Source organism: Heliconius melpomene, chromosome 3 (assembly GCF_056956725.1).
Source record: "Heliconius melpomene rosina isolate 202511_hmr_F chromosome 3, ASM5695672v1, whole genome shotgun sequence".
NCBI lineage: Eukaryota > Metazoa > Arthropoda > Insecta > Lepidoptera > Nymphalidae > Heliconius > Heliconius melpomene.
Window position 1 is genome coordinate 4,357,920 of NC_140391.1, and position 17,169 is coordinate 4,375,088.

At 35.5% G+C, this 17,169-nt stretch overlaps 2 protein-coding genes across 3 annotated transcripts in view; both read right to left on the bottom strand.

Moving 5' to 3' along the window:
- The window catches only part of LOC146539902 (uncharacterized), a 270,180-nt gene that overhangs the window by 205,319 nt on the left and 47,692 nt on the right, over window positions 1-17,169 (bottom strand). The gene's annotated exons all lie outside the window — the stretch shown is intronic.
- Window positions 4,254-7,973, bottom strand: LOC146539903 (uncharacterized). Its single transcript, XM_085207945.1, has one exon. It carries the CDS (start codon window positions 7,971-7,973, stop codon window positions 4,254-4,256), a length of 3,720 nt encoding a protein of 1,239 aa, XP_085064071.1.

Genomic DNA, 17,169 nt, shown 5'->3' on the forward strand with positions numbered 1-17,169 from the left:
TGATGCAGGGGCACAACACTGTGGGGGTGACTGTCAACCACCCCACTCGTGGAAATGAAATATGATAACTCATGCATCGAAACTATTAACCTTTTAAATCTCTCTATAATGGTAGTTTCTAAGACAGCATGATGTTTCACCAGGGACAATGAGAACAAAATATAAGTATTTCTTAGTAAGTACTATTAAAACTTATTTACAAGAAATAATATTTCTTTTTTAGTTTTCTAAATGTTTCCAGAGTTATGGTAGCATATTTTAATCGCGTGCTTTATATTCAATAAATGAGAGCTGTAATGGCTGTTACGCTAGTTGTTAAAGTTTGATAAAAACTTATAATGATCAAAAAATCTAAATGGGCTTTTATTACTTGGAAAGTCGATTAAGTTAGAAAAATGACTAAACTTTAGGTAGTTCTGTGATAAACGCCGTTTAATCTTAACGATCTAATTACGCCTGGCCATACAAAATTGTTTCTATTTTAGTTAAATTGCAACGAATCTTATAAGCAAAATAATAAATTATTCTTTTAAGTATATATTTTTACCTTGTACACGAAATACTAATGCAAGTAAAAATTCTAAATAAAGCTGAATATACTTCATTGTTTGATATCTCAATATCGAAAGTTCTGAGTAATATAATTTCACGAAACAGCAACTGCAGAAACGAAGTGAGAAAGTTCATTTAACTTTTTTAATTATTTATTACTTCCTTTTTTATTATTTCCTGTAAATTCCTTGCCCTTTACGAAAATTAATCAAATATATTATATGAGTCAAGTATAATATTAATATTTTATAATTAATAAATTATATAACTTCAGCAGTGGACGAGTTCAGGATAAATAAAAATATAGCACAGAAATTAAAAAACAAAACTCTACAGTAGAAAATAATTGCTAAGCTTTCATAGATATATTTATTAGTATTTTTATAATATAATATAGTCGTAGATATAAAATTGTGACGAAGGAGGCACTGTCTTTTATATTCTGCCAATGTCCATTTATTATGGTAACTTGGTATATGTGGATATATAAAAGTAATGGAGGTCGTCAATGTCTTAAATGACAGAAAGTGGGTAACGGAGTGTCTTAACACGAGGCTCCCTCGGCCTAACCTGTTTTGTGCGGGATACAGCGTGAAGTTGATTTTTGATATTTTTATTATTTTGTGTTTTTTTCAAATACTACTTACTTTACAGTTATAAAAGTAAGCCAATAAATTTCACTCCCACTTTGACGAATAATGTAATATGTTATAGTACATCGAACTAATATAGCGGTTACCCGGCGGCGCGCGGCAGTTCACAGATCTTCTATTAACCGGATGTTTCCTAACAAAATATGTCAAGTTGCGGAAATTAAACATAAATATTCACTTATTTAAGCAATATCCCATATATTTATTTCTGTATTCCAGTCATATGTAAAAATAATAGAACTGTAGTTGTAACGTGCTTAAATGACATAGTTGCAGAATCGTATAAGTTAAACATTTATTTTATTTTATTAGCTTGGCACTGTCATAGCCGCACATAGCAGGGTAGGCAGAGGGAACCTGGGAACCTAATTTCCGCCGAATCCTTTCCTTCCGCACATTTGTGCCCCTGGATCTGCACAGCCTCTATAAATACAAATATCAATATTTCCAGTTTATTTTTGTTCTAATTCACATTTTATAAAAGGGGTAGGCAGAGGGTCGACATTTAACGTGTTGAATGGCAGAAATCAATAACCACGCTTTGAATAAATGAAATGAAAATAATTCGTTCCCCTGAGTGAGGATCGACTCTACATCGTGTGTACAATGTCCTAACTAATATAAACTGCTATAAACATACTACTGTATTACTAATATATGGTTTCCCAGTCTGGGTTGGGGTTGTGACGTCCAGAAAAAAATATATATGCGTCGTATAGTATCTAAACAATAAGCACAACTGTATATTTCTTATAATTTTAATTTTTTTTCTGTGAAATTAAATTACAAAACCCTTTTTTTCGTAGTCTAGAAGTAAATTTTGTTAAAATTACTATATTAGAATAATAATACGAAAACGTGATATTTTTTTGTGCATCATCCTATATTATACAATAATCAATATGTTAAATATAGAAAAAAAAATTAAAGAAGAAAAATAAAATATTAAAATTTATCGAATACATTCAGTGTTTACGTTTTTACTAACAAAAAAATAAAAATTAACCCCAAACAAATAAAGTACTTTTTGGGTAATTATTAGTGTTCCAAATGAAAAAGTGTCATTAATTACTCCAGAATAATTAATTTATCCTCGAACCAACCACCAATTTTTCCATTCAACCAATTCAAGCAATTTTTCCTACAATTATTTTCGCAATCTAACAATGGATACCTCTATTGGGAGTTGTAATCAAAAAGTGCAGACTTCAATTATTGGAGAATATACTTTTGCTGAGTTACCTTATTTCCTACGCTACTATTTTTTCTTTATTCGATTTCTCCAATGAAATTATTAAGCGTGAACAAGCTATATTGAAAGGGAATATACTCAAGTTTCCAATTATTAAAGCTTTCTTCTACAAGATATTTTTAGTAGATACCTTCGAATGGAATGGGAATGTATTTAATTAACATAACTTATAATTTAATTAAAAAAAAAGAAAAGGGGAAAATGTAAAGTACATATTTGCAACCGAAGGAATTAATTGATTCCATTTTCTATTATTTAAAATTAAATTAGCCTGTTGGAATGATAGTGGGTTCAAATTCTTATAATGATTCTACCAATGTGTGTTTGAGTAAGTAATAATGAATAGAGTAAATATTAAATATCACATTATGCTTTTAGTAATTTAATGCAAATTATTTTGAAACTATATGAACGATACGAATATATTCACAAAATCCAATTACGTATTTCGAAGTCTAACATTTTATTGTCAGGTGTCTCTCTCAAGACCCATTCAAATCCCGTCCACCTGAAACAACTGTCGCCTAACGTTGATAAAGAGTGTCTTTCGAAAGCAGTCGTCGGTTATTACCCACTGAGGAATAAAATATTTATTTTGAGATGCAACATAATTTTTTTGTAAAAATATCTTGTACCGGACGGGCGGAACTCAAGTGAATGAGCCGCTGACGCCCTGCACACTATAGGTTCCAGATCATGGGAACACGGAGTATGCTGAGACCCCAAGACGTTCTTGTGAGTCGTTCTTGTGAGTCGTTCTTGTGAGACGTTCTTGTGAGACGTTCTTGTGAGACGTTCTTGTGAGACGTTCTTGGGAGTCCTTCTTGTGAGACGTTCTTGTGAGTCCTTCTTGTGAGACGTTCTTGCGAGACGTTCTTGCTATACATTGAAACAAGATACTGAAACAGGATGTTGAAACAGGATATTGAAACAAGATGTTGATCACTGTATAACGGTCGGTGACTGTCGGCTCTATCCGTGTCTTGTTCCGATTCTATCTTCTTCCTGTTGTGCTCACCGTTGATTGCCGACTGTCTCTGTCTCGCCCGACGCGCACCTCCGTTGCGCGGAGCTAAACGGTAACGAGAGCCGCGAGCCACCGAGCCGTTTTATCTTTATTTACAACAATATTTTTACTATGATTATCACACATTTACATTTATATTTTAATAACTAAAAATCGGATGTTTTTACAATTTATACATATTAAAAGAACATAAAAATATCTATCTATCTATGTATAAAACATTATACTATTTAAGTATTATCTATTATTAAATTACGAAAAATGCTGTTACGATGACGAATTTTACATGAGTTTTTACAATGAAAATTCTCTCTAAAATTAATTACACACATTAGGAATATACAAATCTGTTATTTTGTTACAGAAAACTATGACAAACAATAATTAATAATAAAATTTACTATACGGAAGTTACTATTATATAAAAAGCGATTAATGCGGCAAATCATAGTACAACTATACAAATAAGATATAAAGTCGAAAATTATTATCTAAAACGGAACCCAAATCTATTTATATTTATTATTTAATGTAATTACTTATTTACAAAGGAAAAAACACTATTAATTTAGAAAAGACACTAATAATAACATTCAAAATTACGAGAGTGGTATGACGTCACTTTTTGCCAAACTAAACAGTCTCTAACATGTTGTGACGAGTTCACAGCCGATGATGCGCGTCGGTTGTCGCGAACATTTCTCCCGCCGTGCAGAATCAGGTCTCGATGTGATGCTGCATCTTTCCCGCGGTGAGCGACGACGTCTTCTTACTTTGGAAGCGGAACGAGTTTTTTGGTTGGCCTTTTCAGAAGACCACCCTTAGTGCGTACTTCAACTATTCGCACTTGTCCATCTGCACCTGGATATACTTTTTCTATGCGTCCTCTTGGCCACGTATTTCTTGGAAGTTGTGAGTCGGCTATAAGTACCGGGTCACCTATTTCATAAGTAGGGCCTCGACCATGAGGCTCCCGCCGGTGTTGAAGTTCAGGGAGATATTCGCGAACCCAGCGTCTCCAAAACATGTCTGCTAATATCTGTGAGCGTCTCCACTGCTTTTTGCTATCGATGTCGTCCTCACTAAATGTGCCAGGTACAGGTAGACGAGCTGAACCCCCAAGTAAAAAGTGATTGGGTGTTATAGATTCTTCGTCGTCATTGTTTACAGAAACATGTGTGAGGGGACGACTATTCACAGTATATTCTACTTCGCAGAGTAATGTAGCCAAAATTTCTTCTCGGGGGTATCTCTCACGAAGAATAGTGTATAGAGCTGTTTTCACGCAGCGAACAAGACGCTCCCATGCGCCTCCCATGAATGGTGCAGATGGTGTTATGAAACGCCATGCGATGCCTCGACGACTGGCTTCTTCTTTGAATGCTTCTCGAAGTTCTTTGTCTGCTCCATGCATGTTTGTACCATTATCTGAGTAAATTTCGGAAGGACATCCTCGACGTGCAGCGAATCTTCGCAATGCAAGTATGGCAGAGTCTGCGCTTAGGCTGGCGGCGATTTCCAGGTGAACTGCTCTAGTGGTAAGACACGTGAAGAGTGCGACGTAACGTTTCACGTGTTGTCTGCCGACGACTACTGTGAGAGGGCCAAAATAATCTAAGCCGGTGTATGTAAACGGTCTTCGATGATGAGCGAGACGGGATTTAGGATGATCACCCGTAGAAGGCTGTGGGGGTTGTGCCTTGCGAATACGACACTTGAGGCACTGATGAACTATCCTTTTCACGGTGGGACGAAGACGAATTACCCAAAAATGTTGACGTACTTCATTTACTATTATTTCGGTGCTGCTGTGGTGAAGACAACGGTGGGTCCAATCAATATATAACTGTGTGATGTAGTTATCTCCATCTAAGACTTGTGGTTTCTTTGTTTCGTTTTTTATTCCCTCGGCGGCGGCTATACGGCTGCGAAGAACGACAATGTCATCTCGGAGTTCTACGGGTAATGAATGAAGGCGACTTTGTTTGGCAATAGTCCTGTTGTATCTTAAGTCTGTGATATCTTCATTGAAAGATTCTTCTTGAGATGTTCGGATGAGAAGATTTTCTGCTTTTGTAATGTACTTCGAATCCAATATCAGAAAATTGTTGGAATCCATAGATTTCTTGCTATGTAGAGTAGTAGATTTCTTTTGCAATGTTTCTCTTCGTTTGTTCCACGTAGGATCTGATTCCATATTTCTACGTGTTCGCTTATAAAAGATCTTCTCTTTTTTATTTCTGCAAATATCTAAAAATTGCAAGACTCTAGCTGTGGCACGAAGTAGTCGCTCCCATTTTGAGAAGCGTTGTGGATCAGGAATTGCTTCACGTAATTTTGTCTTCAGCTGGAGTTCTTTAACGGTAAAAGTATGTTCTTCACCAGTATTATTTGACACGACCGGTTTTTCGATAGGCCAGGTACTCGGATTTTCTTTCAAGAAGGCAGGCCCGTGATACCATTCATGATCAGCTCCAAAATCAGATGGTACTTCTCTGGTGGCTATATCGGCGACATTGAGCTTAGAAGGTACCCAACGCCATTCTTCAACTTTGGTATATTCTTCAATGGCTGCTAGTCTATGTGCGACAAATGGCTTATAAGACCTGGCTCCATTTCTTATCCACGTCAGAACTGTCTTACTGTCTGTCCAAAAGATTTTGCATTCCGGCGCAATACGATGTTCTTTTATGACAGCTTCTGCTATGCGAACTCCCATGACGGCTGCTTGTAGTTCTAAACGAGGAATTGACATAACCTTGAGCGGGGCTACTTTCGCTTTAGCCATGATCATGTTGACTTGGACTTTTCCATCCGGAGCAACCACCCTCCAGTAGGCAGCTGCTGCGTAGGCTGTTTCACTGGCGTCGCTGAATATATGTAGTTGTACAGATGTGGCATCACTATAACCAGAGTAGCATCGAGGTAAGCTCACATTTTTCAATTTCTGAAGGTGTAGCATCCATTCTGCCCACTGCTTGGAAAGATCTTCATCCAGATGTTGATCCCAATCTATAATTCTTCGCCAAGATTCTTGAAGAATTTGTTTAGCACGAATAGTAACGGGTGAAGCGAAACCAAGTGGGTCATAGAGTGACATAACTATCTTCAGAGCTTCTCTCTTCGTAGGAGCTGTTTTCTTTAATAAACTGGGCGGTAATCTTGCTAGTTTTAAATTGAATCGTAATTCATCGGTTGACGGTCTCCACATTAAACCCAAAATCTTTTCTTCTTTGGTACCCAGGTTAATAGTTTCTGTCATATTTGATTGTTTTTCAAGTTCATTTATTATTTTCGGGATATTTGAAACCCACTTGCAGAGTTTGAAACAAGCTTCTCCGTGGATATGTTGGACCTTTTTGGAAGTTTCTATAGCTTCTTCTATACTTCGGAAACTGTCTAGGTAGTCATCCATATAGTGGTTGTGGATGATAGCTTCCACTGCTTCTGGATGCGTGTCGATGTACCTTTTTGCGTTCCAATCTTTAGCGAATATCGCGGTGCATGGTGAACTCGCAGCTCCAAATATAAGCGACGTCATGCGATATTCTTCAGGAGTTCCCTCCCGCCGGTGTCCTCTCCACAGGTAGCGAAGGGCATCCGGTTTTGAATGAGCTATGAGTTGTGTGTCGACGACTTCCAATGCTTTTCCAGTTAGGCTTCTTCGAATTCTGGCTGTATTTTCAACTTCATTGAAGTATCCCTTAGTGTTTTCATATATGGCCCTGTATGATAGCCATTCATTTAACACTCCACTATATGTAGGAAGATCCATGATGACTTTGGACGCGACGGGAAAATTGTATGACGATGATGGAGGTAACATTGTAGGTTTAGGTACCTCTGTTTTCATACACAACGATGTAGGAGCGGTTTCGGCTTTTTCGCATCTTTTCTTCAAATTTTCTATTTCCTTTTTTAGCTCCTCTATTTCCTTTGTTGAATCTCTCTGTATTGCTTGTTGATTTTCGGAATTGTTGCCGATATTCGGATGTTGAGGCATTCTATAGCATGACGGCACTGGATGTGGTTGCCTCGGAACATCTGCACATGGTGTAAGTGATTTTTGTACGATTTGTGCATTATCTTCAATCCAGGAGCTAACGTAGTCGGTTTTCGATATATTATCTTCCTGGGATTCTGAACTATCTGATTCAGCATCTTCCAGAGCTATTTGCGCGAGTTCAAGCTTGATGCGAAGTATTTCTTCACGAGCATTTCTTGCTCTACGTCTGGATTTCGTAGACTTCTTCGAGTTTGCACGTTTCGAAGTTGTCGACTTTATTTGTGTGCCTTCAAATTGTTCCTCCTTGTTAATTGAAATAATTCTTGAGTCTTCCTTTTCGTCACTTGGTACTATTAAGTTCTTTTCTATTTCGGAATCCTCTTGTGTATTCGTAGGCGGGTGTGTCACCTCTGTGTGACTAGATGAAGGGTCGGCTTCATATCTCAATCCCTCGGATCGACCTCTTGATCTTGTGATAGGCATCTTAGTAAAAACCTACGATAATTGGTAAAACTCACCAAGACGAAACGATAATACTCGAAGGCGGATGCACGAAGATTCTCGGAGACGAACGACGACACTCGAAGGCGGAAGCACGAAGATTCTCGGAGACGAACGACGACACACGAAGGCGGATGTCGGAGGATGATGCACGAACACTCACGAAGACTTACGATAATACTCGAAGGCGGATGCACGAACACTCACGACGTGACTTACGGCGCGATAGATGTCAGCGCAGTAGCGAGCACGACAGTCAATGCGGACGCCAACGGAGGCGGCGGAGAGCGCAGCGGAGAGCGCTATGTGACGGAGAACACTGCGCGACGGAGAGCACTGCGCGATGTAGTACGATAATACTCGAAGGCGGATGCACGAAGGTTCTCGAACACTCACGATAACACTCGAAGGCGGATGTCAGAGGCTGATGCACGAACACTCACGAAGACTCACGATAACACTCGAAGGCGGATGTCAGAGGCTGATGCACGAACACTCACGAAGACTACAGGCGAGTAAGGCGACTTCAGCACAGTTGCGAGCGCGACAGTCAATACGGAATATACTGCGCGATGGAGCACGGCGCGACGGAGAGCACTACGCGATGGAGCACTTACGAAGACTCACGAAGGCGGATGCACAAAACACTCACGACGTGACGGGATATGTGACGTCAGCGCAGTTGCGAGCGCGACAGTCGATACGGATGCGAAACGCGACGGCGAATGCGTTTGCGAGCGCGACGGAAAACACTGCGCGATAGAGTACTGCGCGACGGAGCACTTGCGCGACGGAGCACTGCGATAACTTGCACGATGACGGATGATGCTTCAGCTTCGGTGAGGAGTCCCCAGATCCGGCTCGAAGGACCAGCACGTTGTACCGGACGGGCGGAACTCAAGTGAATGAGCCGCTGACGCCCTGCACACTATAGGTTCCAGATCATGGGAACACGGAGTATGCTGAGACCCCAAGACGTTCTTGTGAGTCGTTCTTGTGAGTCGTTCTTGTGAGACGTTCTTGTGAGACGTTCTTGTGAGACGTTCTTGTGAGACGTTCTTGGGAGTCCTTCTTGTGAGACGTTCTTGTGAGTCCTTCTTGTGAGACGTTCTTGCGAGACGTTCTTGCTATACATTGAAACAAGATACTGAAACAGGATGTTGAAACAGGATATTGAAACAAGATGTTGATCACTGTATAACGGTCGGTGACTGTCGGCTCTATTCGTGTCTTGTTCCGATTCTATCTTCTTCCTGTTGTGCTCACCGTTGATTGCCGACTGTCTCTGTCTCGCCCGACGCGCACCTCCGTTGCGCGGAGCTAAACGGTAACGAGAGCCGCGAGCCACCGAGCCGTTTTATCTTTATTTACAACAATATTTTTACTATGATTATCACACATTTACATTTATATTTTAATAACTAAAAATCGGATGTTTTTACAATTTATACATATTAAAAGAACATAAAAATATCTATCTATCTATGTATAAAACATTATACTATTTAAGTATTATCTATTATTAAATTACGAAAAATGCTGTTACGATGACGAATTTTACATGAGTTTTTACAATGAAAATTCTCTCTAAAATTAATTACACACATTAGGAATATACAAATCTGTTATTTTGTTACAGAAAACTATGACAAACAATAATTAATAATAAAATTTACTATACGGAAGTTACTATTATATAAAAAGCGATTAATGCGGCAAATCATAGTACAACTATACAAATAAGATATAAAGTCGAAAATTATTATCTAAAACGGAACCCAAATCTATTTATATTTATTATTTAATGTAATTACTTATTTACAAAGGAAAAAACACTATTAATTTAGAAAAGACACTAATAATAACATTCAAAATTACGAGAGTGGTATGACGTCACTTTTTGCCAAACTAAACAGTCTCTAACATGTTGTGACGAGTTCACAGCCGATGATGCGCGTCGGTTGTCGCGAACATATCTGTCTACTTTTTTAAAAGTTTTCTTATTATTTAATAGAATGCTTCTATTTCCAATTGTATACATTTTATTTCAATTTATTGAAAGAAAGTGTTATTATCAATTAAATTATACATGACTAGCGGACGCGCGCAGCTTCGCTTGCGTATTTAAGGGTGAATTCTAATAACCCATGAAACATGTGTTCAATGAAATATTTTTAAGAGTCTAAATTTCCAATTTTATAACAATCGGTGGCGATTTAAAGATTTTTCCATACAAACTTTCAACCCCTTATTTGCACCCTTAGGGGATGAATTCTAGAAAACCATGAAATATGTGTTTAATTATATACGTTTAAGAGTCTGAATTTCAAATTTTATGAAAATTGGTGACGATTTAAAAAAAACCTATACAAACTTTCAACCCCTTATTTGCGCTCTTAGGGGGAGAATTCTAGAAAACGATGAAATACGTGTTCAATTAAATACTTTTAAAAATCTAAATTTCAAACATTATAAAAATCGGTGCCGATTTAAATTTTTTTTCATACAAACTTTGAACCCCTATTTCACCCCTTTAGGGTTAAAATTTTTCAAAATCCCTTCTTAGTGGATGTCCAGATTACGAAAGTAAACGTTTGTCCAAATTTAACGTTTCTACGCACAGCGGTTACGGCTGTGCGTGCGTCTTACCTCAGTCAGTGAAGACAAGTCCTTTTATATATATAGATAATATCAGGCTGGGCTCAAGCATGTGACTGTAACTGCGGCAGGTTGTGGGTTCGGTTCCTACTCGAGGAAGTTAAATAAATATTTAACTTTCATTTCTTTACTCTAACGTCGAGATAAAGCGTGGCGTTGAGTTCAGCCACTCAACATTCAATGCATCAGCGTAAAGTGGGGGTAAAAGGTAGTTCTGTACTGTAAACTGTATTATTCAAATAATACGTGAGTTCAATATTATAATTGTAACGTGATATTGCTCGTTTTATTATACCCATATTCAAACCACAATTGTAACTATATACATTTTCCACGTATTGTAGTAGACCAGCTTCACGAATAATATATTCAAGGATATACATATATTCAAGGACACACCTTGCCTACCCTAAAACAAATAAAAGTTACAATTATATATTATGAAAAATAACAATTTTTTGGTATATTTTTTATTTTAGTTGACAAGACGTGGTTTTTAAATATGGTTTGCCAGAATCGTGGGATGAATAATTCAGGACATTTTTCATATAAAACGTTGAAAAACCTAGCGCGTGTGTATATTTCAGGGAAAGGAAGATTGCTTTTTCATGTCACGTAGTGATAAAGATTTTCATGCCGTAACATTTTATTTACCAGATTTTCTCTTTATCTTACCCCTTTTCAGCGAAAACTTAATTTTCCTTTATTAATTAAATAATATTTTACGAAGACTCCTTCGTATTCTTGGCTGAAATATCCAAAGCTTCAATTTTTTTTGTTGTTTTTTAATTCACAATATTTAAAGGTTTATTAAGAAATAAAATAGGTAAAAATATTAGGTTAAATTACATATACGAGTATATGGCGATATTATATATAAACATATTATTTTCAATAAATCCCAATTACGATCCAGTTTTAAATTAACATTTTTGTTTTTAACAAGTTTTTACATTCGAATCGCTTCTAAAAACAAGATATTTTATAGTTATAAAGCTGCTTAATCATTCTATACTGTTCTTAGATAAAGTAAATATTTATTTTCACTTACTCGCTGTGTACTTATTCAATTAACACGAAGAAACACCCTCTGGAAATAAACGTCGTATAACATTGATATACGCTCGTACTCCAGCAGGTTGGGGCGTACTGCACGCTTGGAACCCATTTCCTAAATTAGCTTACTTTCCGCACTAAAGTGCCCCATCCCATACAATTGTAAAGATGTGTATCCTTATTTGTATCTGTGAAAGATGGCGCTATTCGGGCGTTTAGGGAAACATTTTAAAGAATTAAGGTAATGTGAATGTGTAGATAAATAAATGTAAACTCTTTATGTTTTTGATATTCAAAAAATGTTTAAATATCTTACTTTTAAATATTATTAAATCGACTTTCACGATGCGAAAACTGAAAAGGCACTGTAATGCCCATATACTGATACTAGCGGACCCGGACGCGGCTACGCCTGCTTGAAATATAAGAATATAATTTCTATACAAATATAATTTCAATCTAGATGAAATGCTAAAAGTGACTATTATATTTATTTTCATAAGGATGAATATCCAAAAGGTCGCGGTAACGGTCGCGTAGCGGCGCGACGGTTGTTATTAACATGGCAGAATAAATTGCATGTCAAATTAGAAAGTACTTTAAAATATATTAGTTTATATGTGTAATGTAATGTTATATGCTATAACACTTCTGAAGAATGCAGCTTTCATACAAAACAAAAACAAAGTAAATCGATCCAGTAGATCCAGAGATCTTAGCGTTCAAACAAACAAACAAACAAACTCTTCCGCTTTATTATATTAGTATAGATAAGGATATGAATATTGTGGAGCACTGTCCAAGTGCCCAACGTTCCAAAAGTTCCAAGAGGGCTGATCTGTCCATTACAACCAGGTTTATATAGCGTGAAAGAAGATTTGCCAATTTTATATTGTAAATCTATTACAATACATTTATAATGGGATTTTAGTTGGTTAATTAATAATTTACTATTAAACAAAAGGTACCTTGATGGAAGTCTTGTTATATACACATTTTACGTATTTATAGCTATTACATTTCAAAATCTATCAAGAATTGGCGAGCTATAAATTATTCCTTGTAGACCCGCTTTAGTAATTAATCCTATTAAAACCTATTGCAGATTACTTTGATTAATTCTAAAGTATTTAAACATCTCAATTGAAGTGGATTGATAGTTTCTTAGCAATACAAAATTTAATTTAGCTTTTATTATTGTAGAGATTCCAAAATGGAAACCAGTTTTAATGAGTATCGATAGAATTGTTAGTTTTTCGAGTTTTCGAGCTTAATTCCGCATTATTGGTTTATTATAAAATATTGTAATCCTAGATAATAGACGACTCTCTAATTTTCAAATATATAGAATTTCTTAAAAAAAATATTTAAGTTAAGAAATTAATTTATTATTGTACCAGATTTTATTTTAAACATTAAAATTATTGAAATAGTTCTATTTCAAAACGTGAATCTAAAATAGGTCATTGTCCTTCATTGGAATATTGTATTTCAATTAGCATAGCTATCACATGTAGCAGGCTTGCTCTATCAGCAAACAAAATAAGCTTATTGTATCCATATATAATTGTTTACCTATGTAACGTTATATTATAGCATTTATTCATTTTAGGTTTTCTAAAAAAATATTTTAAAGCAATTTTGAAATTGTTCCTTTTCAAATACTGTCGAAAACCAGCGGTTTCAATTCCCGTTATGTTATTTTTTTTTTACATTTACAAGTAAATTTCTTTTCTAGGTATAGAAAGTACAGTTGTATGTATATACAGATAAATAACGAAAAAAATATAAATAAAATATCATAAAAAACCACAAAAATCAATCAAAATAATACTCTATTAGTCACTAGATATATATATTTTCTTACTATATTCAAAACAAGTGTCATATATTTCCATGTTTACAAACAAGACGATCCACTCGTTTATAACCGGACATTGTTGTTTTTCCCTGGCAGCAAATAAACAAGCCAACTGGGTGGAATGACTCGAGCCTCTTTAATTTCCGGTTGCACTCGACTCGCGATGTTTCTTTCATCTCAGAATCGATTCTTCTCTTAGATGTTTTGAATTATTCATATTTTGTTTTCAGAAATAGAAAAGAAACTTCTAAAAGATTTTAATATTTGGCTTTTGATGAAAAGTGACCAAGAGGAAGAAAAGTATGCACATTACATGTATGACAGCTAGTAAGAGTGTAGAATAAAATAAAAAATATTTCTCTTGCTATTTGTTTTACATACAAACATTACTGTCACTGTAAAATTTATTCTTTTGTCTTTTATGAAATTTGCATATAAAAATGTTAAAATCTGTAATATTACAGGTACTATAACATTTTTCATAGCACGTTAGTCGTCCATTTATTATACAAAAGCTTTTACAAACGTGAAATATTATGTATTTGATATTTACATTCTTTGTTACGAAAATGGGTTTCATACAAAAGTATGTTGAATTTATAACACTTCCCCTTTTATGTTGGAGGTTAAAAACCGAGTAAAAACGAAAATAAAAAGTCCAATTTCCCTCTAGATATCTATTCAAGGCGTGAATCGTAAATCTGGCCCCATTCTGCTTTGTCTACGCGGAGGAAATATGCAAATTTTCAGGCTTTGCAGCGCTCGTTTAATGCTTGTGCAGACGTACTTTTAAGACCTGGTATGTAGAATGAAGCATTAAAAGATATTTCTGCCTTAATATGTTCTTGTTATTGAAGATGAAGATATAAGAGTGCCTCAAATAAAATAATTTGCAAATATATAATACATATTTGTGTATAAAATTAGGTGAAAAACAGACATCTAATAAGTTGTATTTATTGCAATCATTTATAGGATCTATCATCATTATTAAATTTAACTTACAGAATATATCCTCTTTTTGTCTTTTTAAGTAATCTTATTTATTTTTCAACTATCTGTCTTTATATTTTTATTAAAAAAAAGTCGGTGGGCACATGCAATCGTGAATACAATTTTAACTCATAGAAAAATTTGTGTTTTAAAACTTTAAGGTCTCAGTTATTATTTTGTCGTGTATAAATATAGAGATATTGCAAATAAAATTAAACATATAAAGTTAGAAATAAATATAACATTTGAATAACAAATAAAGTAGATTACTGTACAAGAAGGTTTGGAGCCTAAGCGTAAGCACTGAGTTACCCTAATCCGCAATCCTAAGCCGTAGAAGTAAATTTAGATGGAAAAATAATCTGACAGTCAAATAATATTAAGTTCAAATATTTATTTTTATTGTTCAAAATATAGGTCGTTTGTCAACAAAAAGGTTATATAAAAATAATAATTGGGAAAGGTGCTGATTATATAATTAAAATTTACTATTAATATTAAATATTTCATATGATCGAGTGAAAATCGAACTCACAACCTGTCGCGTAAACTGTCACACACTTGTGGGGCATAAGTACGATACGACTGGCCTCATAAATCCTTAAAGAATAGTGTTAAGTCACTCCATTCTCCATTTTCCGCCAAATTTTAAAGCCATTGTTTGTTAAGATGCCACGCTCTACCTTGACACCAGTAAATATAAAATATTTAATTTCCTCGAATGATGATCGAATCCATGACCTGTCGGCCCCAAAAAAATAGAGTTATTTATATTAATATAGTAAAGTAAGCACTCTATAAATATTAAAAAAATGGACAAGCACATATTCCATCATCTCTTGCACGTAGCGGAATAAAGAGGCGAAAATGTTGTTTTTTATTATAATTAAAATATACTCCCGTGGACTTTACATCGATAATGTAGCGGTTGTTTCAGGCGAGTGAGATTTTAAAATTTTAATGGCGTATCCACAAAGCGTGTGAAATATATTTTCCGGGGTGGCTAACGAGCTGCCCTTGTTCAACAGTGCGTGCTGAGCGGCGCACTTTAATTGTTATTATATAAAACTAGCGGCCCGCCAGCGGCTTCGCCTGCGTGAACTAAGTTATTATTAATTTGTAGTAACGAAGTTTCATACAAACTTTCAACCCCAAAAACAACCCCTTAGAAGTCGAATATTGCAAATTCCCGTCTTAGCGAGCACCTACGTCCTATAAGTAACTTCTTCTTCATCCTGGCATTAATCCCGGCTATTGCCAGGGTCTGCCTTCCTACACAACCTACTCCACTTTGCACGATCTTTTGCATAATAACGTCCTATAAGTAACTATTATGCAAAATTTGAGATTCCTAGCACCTGTAGTTTCTGAGATTTCGTGATGAGTGAGTGACCTTTCGATTTTATATATATAGATAGATAAGGCAATTGAATTAGTGTCAAAATTGTACAAATATCTTTATAATCGATTTACAAAAACATATAGCTAAAATATAGGTATCGGGTTTGATTTCTTCTCGAGCAAACACTTCTTGCCCTCTCGCTCTGGTAACAATACAAAAGCGTAGCGTTCACTTCCGCCATTCTACATCTCGAAAATTGGGTGGAAACTCGGGAACAGAGTGTTTTAACACTATAAAACAGGCTTAAAAAATATAACGCAAATCACCGATTTAAAACAAAAAAATAGTTGGAATTAGCAATTACAGTTAAAAAATCAAAATATTTTTGTAAATACACCTACCTTACCAACTTACATTGTAATGTATATACTTCTACCTCAAGTATATTATCAAACCTACCCTCGAACACTCCACCCATTTACTCGTTAATTAGAGAAAGATGAGAGGAACTGATTATAGAGCTCATTATCAATGATACAAGGAGATTGTGTACAATGACAGATGGAGGCATACTAACGAACGCCTTTGATGTTTCGAATATTTAACCTTCTTGTATTGATTCCTTCACGTCGTTGTTGCCAAGTTAGATTGTACGTAGTGGGTTCTATTCCCGAGTATAAAATTGTGAATAGATAATAAAAATATTGTTATTATTTCCTATTTATTCTTGACTCCGTCGTAGCATAGTGGTACAAGCGTGTCACTGTAAACGCGATGGTTGTCGGTTCGATTCTCACTTGAGGGAATAATTTATTATTTATTATTATGTTAATTTATTAACTGCTATGCACGGGTTACAGCGTGAAGCTGAAAAATAACTAAATATATAAAATATTGTTAATATTTTTCAATCAGAGATTACATCAATTATATAGTAATAGTAAACGCTACGGGTTGTAGGTTCGATTTCCGCTCGGGGTAATGAAATATTTCATATTCTCATTTCTTCGTTACTTACCTAGCAACAACGCCTCCTAAATTCGGCGGAAAATGGAGAACAGAGTGTCGTAACACTAAGTTCCCTCCACCCACCTTGTTATATGCAGCGAGAAGCTAAAAAAAGATCAGACCGATTAAATATGAAACGTAGAAGCCAATGATGTATACTAAAATATATTAAACCAGTGCTATATTTTGTTAAACAGAAATAATCCGATTTTGTTATGGCCATATTGGTAGCTCTCAATAGCTTTTGAAATAGTTGAAAA